Raw genomic sequence first — 13,542 nt, 5'->3', positions numbered from 1 at the left:
ACAAAACGTGAGGCTTGTAGGAGCCTCACTGACCAGCCTCGTCTACTGCATTTAACTCCTCTTTTTGGCCACATTTCCCCCCCAAACCTCAGCTAAGTGTAGGAACTTTTTTACTAAGTGTGATTCTTGTTTTGAATTCTACTATTCCCACTCAGGCTTCTAATGCACAAATTAAAACTCAGCATTAAAAACAGGCGGTTGGAAATTACTAGGCAAACCATAGACTGGCAGATCGAAACAGATGTGAAACACTGAGGTTTGGGCGGTAAAACCACTTAACTGTAAAAACTCCTGATGTTCCACCTCACATTCATCACCCTCCTTCTATCCACCTCCACACCAATTTGTCCATCGTCTTTAAGACATTACTCCCAAAAAATATCTGTATTTCCTTATCCCCCCCTCCCCTCCCCTCCCCTCCCCTCCCCCTCCCCCTCCCCCTCTCTGATGGGTACAGGACACCAAACACATGAAAAAAAGAGGTCAGGGTCTTTTCCCTGCAACAGAATGAATTTGGCACATGATGATCGACGGCCCGACGCCACAGGTCAGGTGAGGGCGGGATCACTTGAGTACCTCGTCTGTGCTCTTGAACATGAGAATGGCGTTGGAGATCTTGAGGGCGGGGCCTAGCTTGACGCTCATGATCTTCACAATGTCGGTCTGGGTCAGCAGCAGGAAGGCCTCCCCGTCAATCATCTGGGGAGACGCAGACACAACAGTGGTGATGCAACTGGACATGACAGGTCAAGAAATAACTAGTGTTGTCTGCCATGGGTACTCATAGTCATACTCATCAAATTAAAACAGAAACAGCTTTATTATAAAATAGATGATCTGAGGTGTTCACTTGACTCAATGGTCATTTCTGATACTATACTTTGTATAGTTTTCTAAAGATGATTTTTGTCTGCAAGTGGTGAAAACATTTGAAATACAACGTCCACTTAAACTTATTTACCACGTACAACCCCACTTCAAAATATACGAACTATCCCTTTAACAGGCTGTTGTTTTCATAGTTTTCACTTGTGCAGTGTAACATGACAGTAAATACCGCAAAAGACTGGTCACATTTGAAAACGTGAATAGCAAATGTGCATTAATTCTCATATTTCATTCATATACACTTGGTGGTCTCACCTCTTCTTTGAAGAGACGAGCCTGTTCTTCACAGCCGATTAGATTCTGGACAAACATGAAGACCTAAAGTACGAATACAACCGATTTCAAATAATCAAACTAGACAAGAGAGAGAGAATAAATGAATGTGAAGGTAAGTTATAAGGTTCGCTTACCTCTTCAACGCTCCATGCTGCCACCTGGCTGGCGTGAATGCCCTGAACGCCGGGCAGTAGCTTACAGTGCTGCTCCCAGCACAGAGACAGCGTCCTGTCTGACTGGCTGCTCAGAGCTGACATGAACAGTGACGGATACACGCCCTCTGAGGACATGTCTGAGGACGAACACACACACACACAAAGACATGTGGATTTATGATCACACGGACAAACATTTCAGATTGAAACTGCCAACGCGTCGTTCTCACGGCAGACGTTTGGACACATCTTATATGGTGCCATCATTACAGGAGCAGTGTATATGATTGAGTGTGATCTAGTTGTGAGGTTCATCCAAGTTTATATCCTTCTGCTCACCACTCCCATTCCAGGCATGTTGGAGAACTACAGTTGTCTTCAGGTAACTTAAAGATGGGAAAGGCTCTCTCTAGAGTCTGTGTTTGGTTTGTCCGTTCTGGGCTACCGTAGAAACATGGCGGTGAAACATGCCGGAGATTGTGAAGAGAACCTGCTTCGTGTGTGGATACAAATGCCTCATTCTAAGGTAACGCAGTTTCAGGTGATTATACTCTAATTGAAAACATAGTTGTGAATAATATTATATTTAATTTCTGCCAACAAATCCCTCTTAATGTTACAAACTTTGTTTTTAACAGTATCCATTCAAATTGTGCATTCCTTGCTAACACAAATCAAAATGTCTGCTGTGAAAAAGGCTTAGAACCAAAAGTTTGTTATCCGGTTTTCCAATGTAACCATTTTCATGTCAAAAATGACTGCAGAGCAGACTTAGTTGCACATGAGGATGGATGTGAGCCTCATGCAACATTCACACCTGCAGCTGACATGAAAGATTTCCACTGAAATCCATAAGCTCCTTAAAGCAGGTTTGACAGGCAGACACCCCTGAAGCTGCAGAGTTAAACGCTCTCATCAGAGAAAGATATGTATCATGCATTTAGAAAACTCACTCTGGTAGTCTCTCTGCTGGTTCTTCCTGTATTTGGGAGGACGACCAATCCTGAAAACAGAGGAAAAGATCAATGTGAGACAAAGGCAAGCATGCACGCACATGTAGGCCAACACACACACACCTGCCACGGAAATGTGTCTTCTTGGTCCTCTGGCCGAAGAAGAGGGTCCTCTTGCACTCTGAGTCTGACAGCTCGGCCTTCAGCCTGCCTTGGTTACGCTCAGCCAGTGGGCAGCCGGATATGCAGTGATGGGCAGTGAAGCGGCCGGTCACATGGCCTGAACCATCACAACCAGGAGTTGGACACTTCCTGTTTCGAAGACACAGCCCCGTAGTGCAGTTTGTTAAGAAGACGCATGACTTTAAACTGTTTTCATGTCAGGTATTGATGTGTATCTTGAATGGTTGACCTGGTGAATAAAGCCTCCATGAAATGATGATAGAGTTGAGTTCAGCTGACCTGTTGTGGAAGCTGTACTTGTTGGATCTGGGGTGGCTGATGGGTTTACAGGGAACCGAGGAGGGGTAGGTGGACTGGCCTGTGGCAGGAGGCTCCCTCACACCTACATCCATTCAAATACAGACATGCACCCTCATAAATATTATTGGGAGATTAGGCCTATAGCTAACAAGTGGTGTAAATACCAACAGGCCCTTTTTTAACAGCTGACATTTTGACTTCTCATAGTAGGAAAACCACAGGTGTTGCTAATAACATTAAAGATGGCGCTGTTGTGTTCAAGCATGCACAATATCAGGACTCTGAAACTGAAGCAGCTAAATGAAATTCAGCCACCGTTAATTGTATTGTTTACACCTGTGCTTTCAATCAAAATGTCTTCCATAAAAGGTCCCTTCTACAGAAACACATATTGATAACAACACCGCAACATACGTATATGGAAAATAGCTTCAAGAAACTTGCAATAAACAGAGGGATAAATGAATGAAAGTGAAAAAAATTCAAATCAATTCAGCCAAAAAAGAACATAAGAAAAACCTGAGTGCCGGAATTTATAAACAAACAAATTGGTGTATTCATTGCGAAGACAATGAAACAGGCGCATAAATACTTAAAGAGGGGTTCTCATTTCAATTAGCATTTCAATTTCCCTTTCAGATTTTCCATTTGCCAGTGTACTTTTCCTTTACGTGACACTCTGGGGCCTTACAAGGACTAAAACAAGCTTAGTCAGAGCTCAAAACAATTACTGTTGCTAAGATGAAATGCTAGGTATCAAAAATCTACTTCCAGTTTTGACTGAAGTGCTGGTTGCTACCATGTGGCTGATGTGTTTTGGCGTCCCGTGGGGGAACTTTGAGTGGGTGACTGGTCGCCTCACACCAGCCTGCTGGGTGGATGTCGGGGTGATCCGAGTCCACCCACTCATCATAGACATGACTCCAGCCGTCATAATGGACCTGAAGGAGGAATAGAAATATATAATACTGTACATACACACACACACACACACACACACACACAATCAAAATGCACACAGCTCAACCTGCAGAATGAGTCCAGGGTTGGTTAGAAAGATGTACATTACAGTATAGAGAACTCTATCAAAACCATTAGCCCAAGGCCACAACTCACAAGTACACTTGGTTAAAGCTGTAAAGAACCAGAGGGAGTTTGAGAAACATTTTAAACTAAATCACACACACACACATCCAGTACTTAAATGTTCATGTAGTACAAGCTGACAACACACAGACAGAGCATTACCTTAATGCGATGAGTCTCGACTTCCTCCACTGTCGCCACTCTGATCAGACCAGGACTTCTCTTGTCCACAGCCTCCAGTTTCATCTGAGGCTGGAAGCTGTGGGCCGCACGCTGGAGACGGAGCAGAGGACGATTGAAAAACACAGTAAGTTGTATGTTCAGCTCAACAACCAAACATGTTGAATAGACTTCCCATAATGCATTGGTTTTAGTTGCACCAAACATCCGTTCTACTATTTAACTTGGGGTATTTTATGCCTTTTATCAGAGATTTTACAGTAGAACGATGACAGGAAATGAGGGGAGGGAAACGACATGCAACAAAGTTGACCGGACTCGAACCCGAGACATTGCGGTTCATGGTCCGCATCTCAAGGTGTTTTTTTGCAATCAGTACATATGCATTATCATCTGTCATATAACCACCTGAACTGTGCCTAGTGTACTTACTGCAGCACTCTTAAAAGATCCGTCAGCTGTAATGACATTCGTGATATACTGTGAGTAAGTGATTTGACAAACCATGCCTCTCATTATTTTTAATTACTCTGATATTTTCAGTCAATCAAACTCTGTTTATTTTCAGTTCATTTTATTTTCAACTCTGGCTTTGCCTTCACTGTCACTGCTCTGTATTCTGCCAGCTCACATGACAGATCCACACAACAGTAATCATTTCATACCATACTGTGAATTGGATCAGAAATAGAAGATTGCTTCCTCCTGCTCTGCATATGATCAAGACAGGTTGGGAAACTGAGTTGCGTGTCCCTTTGTGAGATGAATAGTGGGACGATGCTCTGGTTGTATTGAATTCATCCTCCTGTGCGAGTCTTAACCTGATTCAGTTCAAAGTACGTCATAGGAGCTAGGTTATGGAAGATCTATCCAAACCTCTCTGGTATTTGTGACAGATGCTCTCAGGCACCAGCCGACTTGACTCACATGTTAATTACCGAGCTTGGTGAAATACTGGAGATCTTTTCCTGATTCTTTTATTGGAGACATTGGAACTAACTCTGGACCCATCGTCTCATATTGCTACCTTTGATATCTGATGGGAGGCTGTTAGACTGACTGATAAACAAAGTAATGTAATCTCTTCTGCCTCTTTGATTGAACCTCGTCCCCTGTCGAATTACCCCCCCCCCCCCCGCAAACACCTCCTGGTTGCTGGACTGAATGTAGTTTCTGAAATTGGAAAAGATAACATTTGCTGTCTGTGAATCAGTGAATTCTTTTTACAATCAGTGGCAGCCTCTCATCTCTCACTGTGAAACAATACAATCCATCCCTTTGGACCAGAGTGTTGGAAGTTTGTTTTACATGTATTCTTTATTCTCACCACTTTAAAGGCGTCAGCGGCCACCGCCTTGGAACCGGTCTCCTCCAAGTAGTGAGACCAGGAGAACTGGGCCTGATCTGGGTAATCTGGTGCAGCAGAACATACATCCAACAAAAATCAGTCGGTGAATACAAACATAAAAACTCCACCGCTGCATATTCAACTTATTTTCTTCAGGATTATGTTAAAGTCAATACTCTGAAAGTATATTTCAAAAAGGAAAGAAACAAAAGAGGACAAGGTGACTAAGTGGGCAGAGATGTTTTTAAAGTTATTAATGACCCATGTTATGACTATGAACATGATTAAATCAATGATTAACATTGAACACACTTTTCACCTTGGGGTGGTGTTAGGGGGAGGTTCCTCTCCTGGCACCAACCAATAGGGTGAATGTACGGACTGCTGGAGTCACACCTGCATAGTTTGACAAACAACAACGTCAAACAGTTCAATAGTTTCATTGTAAGAAAAAGGTTTTTCGTGTTTGTGAGCTGCTCACCTTCATGCTGTAACAGCTTTTACTGCAGATTTGATCCTTTATACTAACACTGAATCAAACAACTACATGTGATGTGAAAGACCTCACTCATGATGACAACCCCAGAGAGAATTATCACTTAAATGTACAGCGCTACTGTGCTTGTTAACCTCTTTTAGTTCATTGTTTGGGGTTTACGACGCTTAAACTGGTTCAGTCGCAGCAACGTTACCAACCCAGCAGCAGCAGCAGCTGTTTTCAACATAGTGATTCAAATCCTGTACGCTGTTTAACAAAATAAACTGTTTTAACACTGACACAGTTAGCAGCTCGAGGATGAATAAAGAAGAGCATCTAACGGCGAAAGAGTCCCATATTTTTTGTCGGAGTTGGTTGAGACCAAATAATAGCTAAAAGCAAAGTTTATTGATATTGAGCATTCATCAGGTGAGCAAAAGCACGACACCCACACTCCACAATTACTAGTTCTACAGTATTTCTATGGTGATACATGTCATGGTGGTCAATTTGTTTTTGAGATGTTCTTCCCCTTAGTGGCCATGTTTAGATTAATGTAGCCTTACTACACCTGTAGTTTGGTTCATTTGATCAGGACCACATTGTTGTCTTTAAGTTCTGTTCCTCTCCCGGTTCACACTGGCTTTTTACAAATGAACCAAATCTGTGAACATGAAGTTAAACAGACTGAAAGATTGGACGGTTCAATCTGCATTGCTTCTTGAGTAATTTCATAGAATATAACAGGCCTACATTTCTCCACAGCTGCGCAGTGAAATATTTCTTCTCGATTTTTTTCTTCAGTCATTTTCCAAAGCCCATACATCCCCAATGTGTTTTGAGGCTCACCAGTAGTCGTAGGTATCATCCCAGTTGTCAAAATGAACCAGGAAGCGGTCGTCCACCACGTCAGTGACGGTTGCTACGCAGATGAGGGAGGGGTTCATACGGTCGACGGCCTCCAGCTTCATTCCTATCTCAAAACTGCACTTCACATCGATCTAAACAGAAAGCAGAAGTATCAGCAATGACCTGGCAAGTGCACATAAGGAAGTAGAGACAGACAGAGATGTGGGCTAGCTGATAAATGGTGTGACAATTGTACTGCGTGATTGTTTCTAAATCTGTTTATGAATTCACCAATCATTAAAAAACTGAAACAGTTTGACATTATGAAGCTTGAACATTAGCTTAAACATTAGCTTGCCTTGCAGAAGCAAACAAGCATAAAGCTTTTTGATGTCCTGGCGTTAAATATTAATACTAAAACAAACATCAGACAGGACAACAAGCCTGACTTTGTCATTTTTGGTCTTGTGAAGTGAAAATGTTTTCTGAAACAAATAGAAGCTGCAAATTGTTTAAAAGAGAGTTTTATTACAACTGCTGCTCGTTGGTGTTGGAGTTTCCCCAACCCCAAATCATTCACCTCATCCATTCGTGCTTGTAGATAATACAACTACCGTATATTATATAGTGGCAGTTACCCTCCCAGGACTGGCAAAGAGTTCTTTGGACGCCACTTGTGCTTTAGTCATCCTCAGGTAGTTAGTCCAGGTAAACTCCTCCTCTTTACAGCCTGCAGGAAAAACAGAGATAGAGAGAGAAGATTCAAATGATTTATATTTGATAAAACATCCCATCATTTAAAGGAATAGTTTGGCGTTTTGGGAAATATGCTACTTCGCTATATTACAGGGAGATTAGCATAAAGGAAACAGGCAGAAACATGAGAAAGTGTATTTCCCAAAATGTCAAACTATTCCTGAAGATTTATCCTGTGAAAGGTAAGTGACCGACGGGGTTTCTGTGTTCATGATATTTCATTCTCTTTAGACTCTATTTGCCCTTTGGTCTCTCAGTATGTCCAGAGGGTTCTGACCTCTCACCTTTGGGAGTGTGCAGTTTGTGTGCCGTGCTCTCACACCAGCCTGCTGGGTGGATGTCGGGGGAGTTGGCATTCACCCAGAAGTCGTGGCAGTCAGAGTAGCCGTCAAAATGAAGCCGCAGCCGGTAACCACAGACCTGGATGAGGACATGATACGTTAGATAAACAAAAGCCGGCTGGAGAAGGCGACACCGGGGTGAACTCCTCCTGCATGCAAAGCAGCCTGTAAGTGAATGATGATTTGAATCTTAACTAATCAGCCTGGCCATTAAGATCCTTCGACCGTGTTAATGGTCGTCTGGCTCACCTCGGCCACGGTGAGAACAAAGTACATGGACGGATGCTGCGGGTCGATGCCTTCCAGCTTCATCCCCTGCTTAAAGCCGCTCTTCACTGTTGGCACTCTCTGGGTCTGGACACGTGGGATACAAAGGCAAATATTTCAGTACAGATCACAGAGATTCAAACTAAACGAAGTGAAAACAAAGAATGGAGGGAAATTGGATCAGGACAGCAAACACAGCAAATGGAAATGTATCATTCTCATACTACTTCCAATGTTGGAACAGAAAGTCAAAGACAAAGCTTGTGTTGCAAAAAATGCTTAGATTGTTAAAAAACTAGATCACTTTTAAATGAAACTCCCATCAACCCCACACTGTGTAACATAATAAGAATATTAATGACTGCCCTTTGGCTGCATACATCCTCTTTCTCCCAGGTAAATTTGCATTTATTAATTCCTTCCTTGACAACGCCGCATTATTTTTGTCCCTGTGCTATAGGCAGAGCTGCAGTGGTAATGAAAGTAGTAAAAAATCATGGGTGCACTGGGTGAACCTGTGTGTACAAGGCTGTAGCTGAGCCCGAAACTGCAGTCTGAATATTAAACTCAAACGTACCTCTTGGAAAAGCTTGTTGGGCGCAGCAACAGATTTGGTTTCCTCCAGATACTGAGCCCACGTCCACTGCTCTGTCTTACTGTCTCCAGCTTCACCAAATATACAAATTAAATAATTAGTTGATTCATGTATACAAGGATCTTACGGGTAATCTTACGCACAAATTCTGAGTGAAAATTTTCATCTCTAAGCACTTCCATTCCTCTTTACGGGATAAATATTTAAAGAAAAGAAAGAAAAGTACTCAAAGGTTAGTGAAGGATGAAAGGTACTGACGACATAATTACATGACACTACAATACAACACAATTCAATGCATGTTCAATGTTGTATGGAATTACATTATATTGTCCGGGATATGTTATTATGACTTGACTTGACACTGCATCTGTATGTAAGGGGGGGAAAGGAGGAAGGGAGGAAAAACAGATGTACTATACAGCCGGCAAAGAAGCGCAAAATAGGATGAACGATGATATAACAGACAAATGTAAAAATAAAAGATTAGTCCAACCTCCTCTGATGTGTCTGCCGTCTGCTTTAGAATCATCAATTTTCTCATCCTAAAATAAATGTAATAAAAATGAGAAGAGTTAAGAGCAGAAAGAAAGTATAGTCACTGAATTAGAGCAAACAAACACGTTGCCTAAAATACTTTCAGGAATGTGTCTGTCTGAATTCATCAGATAGGAGAACATCTATATTTTTATCTGGATGTTAAATGTAAATAACAATGCCGTCCCACCGTGCCTTCGATGTCAGAGTCTTCCTCAGAGGGACTCAGGTATTCCTTCCTCTTCCTCTTCCTCATGGGTTTCAGGTGATCTGGGTTGAGGGAGGAGACCCTCCCGCCTGCTGGCACCTTCTCTACCCCGACAATCCTCCTGAGGTGCCGAGAGGACAGATGCAGTGTTCCTCAAGTCTAAACACATCACCAGACTGTACTCGCTCTCCTCATTTTCTATTATCGGGGTATTTATTTCCACCTTGTACTCTCCACAGCAGGATTGATTTTGTTGTACTTTACAGATTCGCTGTGCCTCATTTGACTCAAGGTGTTTTTCAAAAGAAATACTCTATCAATCAAAGAACCCAAAACCCATTATGTTGTAATCCTCGCTGCTTTTGTCGTGTTTCAATCAAAAACTTTCTTCATGTTTGTACATTCAATTTACAATAATAAAAACACATATTTTGTTATTTGCCTTTAGAAGTGTCCTGTGTTTTAACATGTATATGATCACGTAATTAACATTGGACCACAAAATGAAAGTACAAAAGCCACTTTTAATTATAAAAAAGTATCAGTATTGAGATCTGGAAGCAGCTGTTACCAACATACTTGTCAGTGATGGGCTCTCTGCGCAGCTCCTCTGTGTAGGTCCTCTGAGCTCTGGCATCGTAGCTCGGCTGTCTCAGTCCAACCTGGACTTCAGGTTTGACCGGCACCAACCTCTCTGGCTCCACGACTGCACCTCTCACAGAGCCGACAGGAGCCGACACCTCTGACATGTGGGAGACAAGAGAAGATGTGAAGAGGCTTCAGGTGAAGACTGATTATACATGTTAATATTTCAAATCTCATTTAAATACTCTGCCGTTCTCTTGTGTCTTCAAATGATTTGTATTTCCTTTACTGAATTCATGGAGGATGTTACTGCACTAATAAATGTATTATCATTTGCAACCACTTATTGATTCATTTTAACAATTTTTCAGCTGGATTTTGAATTTTTTTCGACATGTGAGTGATGCCTGTTTGCCATTTATACATGAATCTGCAGCTGCTCTCTCTTCCCTTGTCAAGAGTGCTCTGCTTCAGCTGATGTAATTATTGCTCCAGTGATCGTTGAAAGGGGCATGCTGTGAAATACTTAGAATAGCAGTGCAGCCATATATAGAAAGTAACAGTTGTTAACTAGCGTGACCTGCAACACCAGGAAATACACTCGGAATTAGTATTCATATCATGCAAAAGCTTTGGTCATCCAAAACCAAAGGAAATCGTACTTCAAGGATGGCCACCCCTTCCTTCCACTCTAGGACGTGTGAGGCATTGACAAGGTGCAGTATTTTGTGTTCAGATCCTGATGTGACCACGACTCTACCTGGCTTGTCTGCTGGAGCGCTCTCTGCATCAGCGGATCTCCCAGAAGTCCCGGCTGCTGGTTCAGTGATGCTGCTGATGGTCCCTGGGGTGATCAGTGTGCTCAACGTTCCCACATCACTCACACAGAACTGCAACACACAAAAACAAACACACACTCACGCATCAATGTATGCATCTGTTAAAATGTGTCTTGATGGGAGATATCCTTTTGTCCATTTGTCCCTTTTTCCTCCTCAAAACAATTTATCAGACAGTTTCAAAAGATGCAATGGTGCCTGGTTTGTTTCCATGTTACCAGCCTGTTCCCATTCTAGCACAGGCTCTTCATAGTGTGAGAAAACATGTGTTAGGTTTCGTTTGTCTGGTAGTTTGTCTTTGTTACTGCGGCCTCCTTTAAGCTAAACCACCGCAGTGAGTTCCAGTGCTTTCTGAAATTTACAGCAAAATAAACATGACTATTTGTTAATCATTCAGGATTTTGGTGAGACATTATTCTTCATTGTTAATGTGGCAAAATGCTTCTCTGAACAACAATAGAATAGGTGTATGTTAACCTGTGCCTTGAGAGCATCTTGATTGCTTTCACACAAGCGAGTTAAAAGTTTTCTGACTAAAATCCTCAACCGTCTAGTATCTGAACTCTAACTGGATCATCAGAATCCATAATAACGCTCTAATTGTTGTCATGGTTGTTGGCTTATTTGCATTTATATGACAGATGGAAGTTGAGATAGACAAGAAACAATGCCCTCGCCTACATTTACACCAGACTGGTAAATGGCATTTTCACAGTGGCCGTTTCAAATTCACATGGTAGTCCAGGTGGATAAACAATTAGCAATGACACTGTTTCATTTCACCTTGAGGTTGCTGCTGGGCAGGATGGCCACCCCTTCCTTCCACTCGAGGACGTGCACAATGCTACAAGCCCCGCCCACCTGTGCTGTCAGCGTGGGTGTGGCCGTCTCATTGGCCCTGCCTCCTTTACCTGAGTCTCCCACGGAAACAGCTGGAGCCACCTCCAGCTTCTGATGACTGGCAGCAGGAGCTGAGGAGAGACATGCATCCAAATTCATTCAACTTCCTGCCTGAGCTCACCCAAGAGTAGACATGGGACGAGAGGAACATGTCATGGCACGATTATCCTGCCCAAAATATTTGTGATTCATGATATTATCAACAGTATTATTAGTATCATATAAAGTAAATAAACAAAGGATCAAAAAGCAACATTCTGTTTTTCTTTACATGATAATTCCCGTATGTTCTTAACTATCATGATGGCGAGCACATCAGGTTTTAATTGAATTGTAACTATTTGATTTCTGTTTTGTCTAAAAAGGATATCTTACCTTATGCTACAAGAAAACTGAGTTGTACTATGTTGACATGTTAACCTGTGTTACTAGAGAACAATGTTTCTTCCGCCGCCGTACAGACAATAATTTAAAGCAGTCCTGTGGTTGGCTGTGGCTCAGGAGGAAGAGCGGATCGTCCACTAGTCAGAAGATCAGCTCTTCCAGTCTGCAGTGTCCCCTGGGCAAGATGCTGAACCCCAAATTGCTCCCGAAGACAAATGCTATAGTCCATTTACCATCCTCCACAGATTCATCATTGCACTCATGTGACATCGTCTGACTCAAATATATAGTTTTAAAAAAAGGATCCAAATCAATGCAGCAGATACTGGAAACATGAAATATCCTCGTTTTACTCCAGGCAGTCCTCTTCCTTACACCTGGCGTCTACATCCCCCCCGACAGTTTGGTCAGATTCCGGTGTGTTATGCTAGTAGCGGCTGATGTAGCCTCGAGCCACTAGTCTCAACCAGGCATGAGGAGCAGAGAGGTCTGGTGAGCTCACTCATTTCTCTCTAGACATCCCCAGATTTCATTTTCTTTTATTTTCAAACGTCTTCCTCCCCAACCAGTGACATCACTTGAGAACCCAGCTCCCGCTTGAGCCTCAAAAGGCTTTGTACAACTTTTTCCCACAAGGGCAGTAGCACCCCCCCCCCCCCCCCCCCCCAACACCTGTGGACCAGCTCTGATGTGTAAAGATGATGAGTTCCCCTTTAAAGGACCCGTGTGAAGGACTAAGTGGCATCTAGCGGTGAGGTCGCAGATTCTCCCCTGCACTCACTTTCCAAGCCTGTAGAAGAACCTTCAGTGGTCTTCAACGTAGAACATGAAAGGCCCTCTCTAGGGTCAGTGTTTGGTTTTAATATGTTCTGGGCCACTATAGCAACAAGACAGGCTCTGTGGAAGAGGACCGTCTCCCTACATGAGAAGGGTCTAGATGCTCTCTATATGTCTCCCACGTCACAATACACCTGATGAGACAGTAGCTTGAACGTGTATCCCCCCCGGTTAAAGGAAGGTCTCCGTGAATGTGACCACACTGCAGACCCTCAGACCCGTGCTCACCTGGTAGGAGGAAAGCCGTGGTGGTGTGGGGTTGGGGCCGAGCCTTCTTGGCCACACCGTCACTCCCACAGATGAGGACGGCCTCGCCAGGGGACGAGGAGCATGGGTCCAAAGGGGTGCGTTCGGGTTCTTTGGGTAGAGCCTCCACGTTCACTTTGGCACTCATAACGGCGTCCCAGTCCTTTACTCCGGAGCACTGGAGAGTAAAGAGCATGAGGGGCAGTACAAAGCAGTGCTCTCAATGGAATAAACAGGTTTACAGCACTCAAAGTTCAACGTTTTTATGGAGATTTTCCTTTTATGAATTTGAATCATCGGTGTGATCTCAGGGTGAAAAAAAAAGTTATGGATCCTCTGTCCTGTTTTTTT

General features: G+C 43.0%; 1 protein-coding gene across 1 annotated transcript; it reads right to left on the bottom strand.

The window, feature by feature from the left end:
* Positions 1-527: 527 nt before the first annotated feature.
* Positions 528-13,339, bottom strand: l3mbtl1 (L3MBTL histone methyl-lysine binding protein 1; the record flags this gene model as incomplete). The annotated part of the gene is made up of 21 exons (XM_079181118.1): positions 528-699; positions 1,144-1,206; positions 1,299-1,456; positions 2,273-2,322; positions 2,396-2,584; positions 2,735-2,837; positions 3,555-3,696; positions 4,004-4,114; positions 5,349-5,434; positions 5,689-5,765; positions 6,697-6,848; positions 7,335-7,426; positions 7,737-7,872; positions 8,043-8,147; positions 8,638-8,726; positions 9,152-9,200; positions 9,383-9,521; positions 9,980-10,142; positions 10,746-10,875; positions 11,608-11,795; positions 13,174-13,339. The coding sequence occupies 21 exons, from the start codon at positions 13,337-13,339 to the stop codon at positions 565-567; spliced, it is 2,523 nt and encodes an 840-aa protein (XP_079037244.1). The 3' UTR covers positions 528-564.
* Positions 13,340-13,542: the final 203 nt, after the last annotated feature.

Source organism: Pholis gunnellus, assembly GCF_910591455.1.
Source record: "Pholis gunnellus genome assembly, chromosome: 2".
Lineage (NCBI taxonomy): Eukaryota > Metazoa > Chordata > Actinopteri > Perciformes > Pholidae > Pholis > Pholis gunnellus.
The sequence above is the reverse complement of the archived record's forward strand: the minus strand, read 5'-3'. Positions and strand labels throughout refer to the sequence as shown.